Consider the following 3,910-nt stretch of genomic DNA (forward strand, 5'->3'; position numbering starts at 1 on the left):
ATTATGAAAACCATCATTGACCACCATTTACTGGACCCGTTGTCATGTCTTCCTATAGAGCATAGAATATTATCAATATGCAGTGAGTGTATCACTATGAATTTACCAACTAATGTAGTTTGAGTTCACCTCAGCTTAGAGGAGGTTTGAATCATTGTTCTCCGCGAGAAGAGACAATCCATCATTAAAGAATTGCTACACAGTGCTCGCTCTTTGCAAAAATCCTCTAACTACGCAACACCCTCTTCTTCAAGAGATCTATAGCGAGAAACTACTCAGTGCAAACTACTCAGTTCAAACATTCAAATTTAACTGAAATGCGGCAAAACTGACTCCCTACCAGAGCGCCGATTTCCCTCTGACTGTTAGTGCAAGTTCATAAAACAACCAGGGCACTGGAGAATAACTCTAAGAACGTCTGACGTGGGCTGCTCAATAGCTGGAGGTTAATGAAGTTTCTTCAGAAAGCCCCACATTAGGTGGAAGGTGCTACCTAAATAGTGAAACGGAACATGTGTGGGTGTCATTACAGATGTCCTGACCTAGAGCCATGCGCCTTTCACACTTTTTTCCAACTATCGATCAGAACGTAATCTCGATCTGAATGGAACAGCACTGATACCCCGTATTTAAAAAAACTGAGAACATTCCTGTACCAGCACCTAATAGTTTCTCTGATCTAAAGAAACTTTGTGATCGTTAGAGCATAATTCACAGTAAAGCATTGTGAGTGAAAGACTGTCACGATTCTTTAACTAAGTCTTAGTAAGTATCCACTGAAGCCGTTACAAATTAAAAGCAAATACTTTCAGTATATTCTTGTCCTTATAAATTCCTCTACGCTGGTAAACCTAATTAGTCTCGTATGAGTTGTGATTCCTCTCAAGTCAAAATTCCAAGTGGGCAGTAGTCCAAAGTAAGGACCAATTTCAGGGCTGTACTTCGCGAGTGTGTGCTTTACATACAGTTATTCGATAAACATACGGCGTCAGATTAGGAGAGTGGAACTTCATGTTACTTGTAAGTTTCATTAAGGGATTGTAGAAAGAGATGAGAATAAACTCAAATAAGGTTATGCATCAACAAGTCCGTAAGAGTTACATATAATAATCCGATAATAGGAAGTTGCCTTCCATCATAGTACTTTCAAACTGATAGTAGGTTCAGCTTGACAGAGCTCGCGATAGTCCGGTGGTTAAGGCGCAAACTTACTGATCGGTAAGTGCGTGATTCGAGCCCAACCTCTGCATCTCGACTGCTCTTGTCTAGGTTTGGGCAACATAACTATATTTCGTCCCTCGAATGTCTTCCGGGGGGGGGGGACGTGGGAGATAGATGTCGGAAGAGTGTTGCAGCTGAACAACAAACTGATAGTATTTGTAGAATGCAGGCGTCAATTTACTGGATTTCATGAGGATATTTTTTAGTTGAGAGACACTATATTGCTTACACCTTAAATAATCAAAGTGAGCAATTTTATTCCTTTCATTTTTTTCTTTGCGGTAGGCAGCCCTCCAGCTGACAACATAGGTTTGGTCCCTTCATTTAGTACCCAACAAGACCACTGTGAAACTGCTTGTCTAACTCAAGAATGAACTCATTTCACGGCGCTTGAACTCCAAATACATTTTAGTGTTGATATGAGCAACGACTGATTTTTGACAGCTTCAGCGAAAAAGGTTGTTTATGCGTGAAAATGTCCCTTTGTAATTTTCTCGACGGAACAGGGTTACTGAAGGCTCTTCAACAATCCAGGACCGGCTTTATCCTTCTTAATTCTCCTCAGGTAGGCACAGTCCCCGAGTTTCCGTCAACCTTCTATTATCTTTAAACACTGAATGGTCAGAGATTGTCGAAAGCGTTTAGCTGTAGCACCCTTTCGGTGCCTAGCTGCCATGCCATCCAAAGGAAGCACGAGGGCTGGGATACTGCCAGGTTGCCCAAGTCTAGACAGGGGAAGTCGAGTGGCGGAGGTCGGATTCGAACCACGGACCTTCCGGTCAGTAAATTTGCGCTCTAACCACTTGGGCCATCTCGCCCCGATTGGCGAAATACACTCACATTTTCAAATTGCTTCGGTGCTAGCAACCACTGATGAAGAGTCTAGCCGTCGATCATTCTTTACTTGTATTTGGGGAAGTTAACAAACCGTACCAGCCTCTTCAGCATGCTGAGAAAGGAGCCACAATGAGCATGTCATCTAGACTCATTGTTTTGTTGACGGGAAAAGTGAACAATGTGCCGCTGACTTTTAGGAAAGCTTAATGTTGTCACCAGATTCGAATCTCCCGCAGAGTAAATACTAGTCACAACCAGCGAGAATTTTTATCTTACGCACATGGAATACACCATAATGTCAGTGAAACTAAACTTCCAGCTAACGGAAGCAAAACCAAAGTAGATGCAATCCTACCATCGACAAACCAGCAAATGTTCCAAAACTTGATTTTGGATCAGTTCATTTGCTGGTAACAAATGTGGACTTATTTGAAGGTGCATACTCCAGGTAACCTTTGGAAGCCTCAATGGCCTGGTTAATTCACTGCATGAGGGAAATTGCCAGAGCGTCGGCACAAAACGTTTGAGTCTTGAACCATAAACTGATGCTCCACTTGAGTCTAAATATCACTCTTTAGCAAGTTTGGTACCCGCATTATTTTTCTACCGCACACCGAGCCGTCATCACATGGGATCAGATCTCTGTACTCAGTACATCGCCATGATAATTAAGTGTGCAAAGAAATGACGGACACTGGCTTGTTTGCTTTCCGTTTCCAACCTTCAACTTTCCTGAGCTATCGAACATGGCTGTGGGCAACAATTTGCTATCATTTTCTCATATATTTTCTCAATGTTTCGCCAGTATTTAGCACCAAGGCCACACAATTTACCATATCCATAGTTTTTTCAGGGAGAAACACCAGTGCCCTTAGTTGAAAAGTGGCATGCAAAACTAGTCTGTATCAAAATCCTTGTAATGCAATCAATCACCATACTGGTCAGGGCGATATAAATGAAGACGCAATCTCAGTGGAAGCCCAATAGCCATCATATCGGCAGTTTGGCAATCCTCTGTTCAGTTCGCGTAAAATATAGGCCGGTACGCGGGAATAGCGCAACCGTTTGAGAAGCCGGATACGATACTGTCCGATATATATGCCGTGAATTGGTTGAGCACTTCGTTGTAGCAGTTGACAGTCCATTACATACACACGTTCACTGATTTGCTGTCGAGTAAGAAGCTGTAATGGAAGGAGCGAAATATATAGGTTTATTCTTGGCAACACAAAATCAGTCTTTTGTTACCTCTGGACGTAATTACATTAACAAAATTAACCAATACGGCCAATACTGATCAGTAAATATACTCACACCTGTTTTCTTTTAAAATATTTTCCCTAACTCCAATGACGTTTAAAACAACTAGTTGACTCATAAATTCTTCAAAGAAAGGACTTAGCAGGCTGCTAACAATACATCGTGATTAACCGTGTCTAGTATGGTTACCTGTGTACCGATCCGTGCCGGATTCATCATACGTTTATGAGAAATGCTTGCACCACTGTTCCTTTTCTCGAAGTCACATTATGGATATTCTGAGTATTTAGGAGTCCAACAGGCTGACACGAGCTTGTGGTCCGCATCAGCAGCCTGACTTCTACTGTTTCATATCGTTAGGACCAAACTCGCTCTATTTTGGTATTTGTTATTCGAAGTCTGGGAAAGTAATTAACAAGAGTAACAGCCTGCTCCGTGGTTGATATTAGAGTACGAACCACACCTACAGATAGTTAATTCTCAAGAAGCAGGAGCTCCCTCTGTCTAAATCTTTGGCTCACGGGGTGGTGCCATCCTAGTAGACCGGGAATCATTGGAGCCGACCTCTTTCCCGTGGGTTACCTAACTGAGT

At 42.3% G+C, this 3,910-nt stretch overlaps 1 protein-coding gene across 1 annotated transcript in view; it reads right to left on the reverse strand.

Annotated features, from left to right (window-relative positions):
- Positions 1-2,999: 2,999 nt before the first annotated feature.
- Positions 3,000-3,910, reverse strand: part of T265_03883 (hypothetical protein) — a gene marked incomplete at both ends in the record, with an annotated part of 2,620 nt that continues 1,709 nt past the window's right edge. Inside the window, one exon of the mRNA XM_009168475.1 lies at positions 3,000-3,242. Coding sequence (XP_009166739.1) covers positions 3,000-3,242 — 243 coding nt within the window. The remainder of the gene's footprint in view (positions 3,243-3,910) is intronic.

Source organism: Opisthorchis viverrini (genome assembly GCF_000715545.1).
Source record: "Opisthorchis viverrini unplaced genomic scaffold opera_v5_59, whole genome shotgun sequence".
NCBI classification, from domain to species: Eukaryota; Metazoa; Platyhelminthes; class Trematoda; order Opisthorchiida; family Opisthorchiidae; genus Opisthorchis; species Opisthorchis viverrini.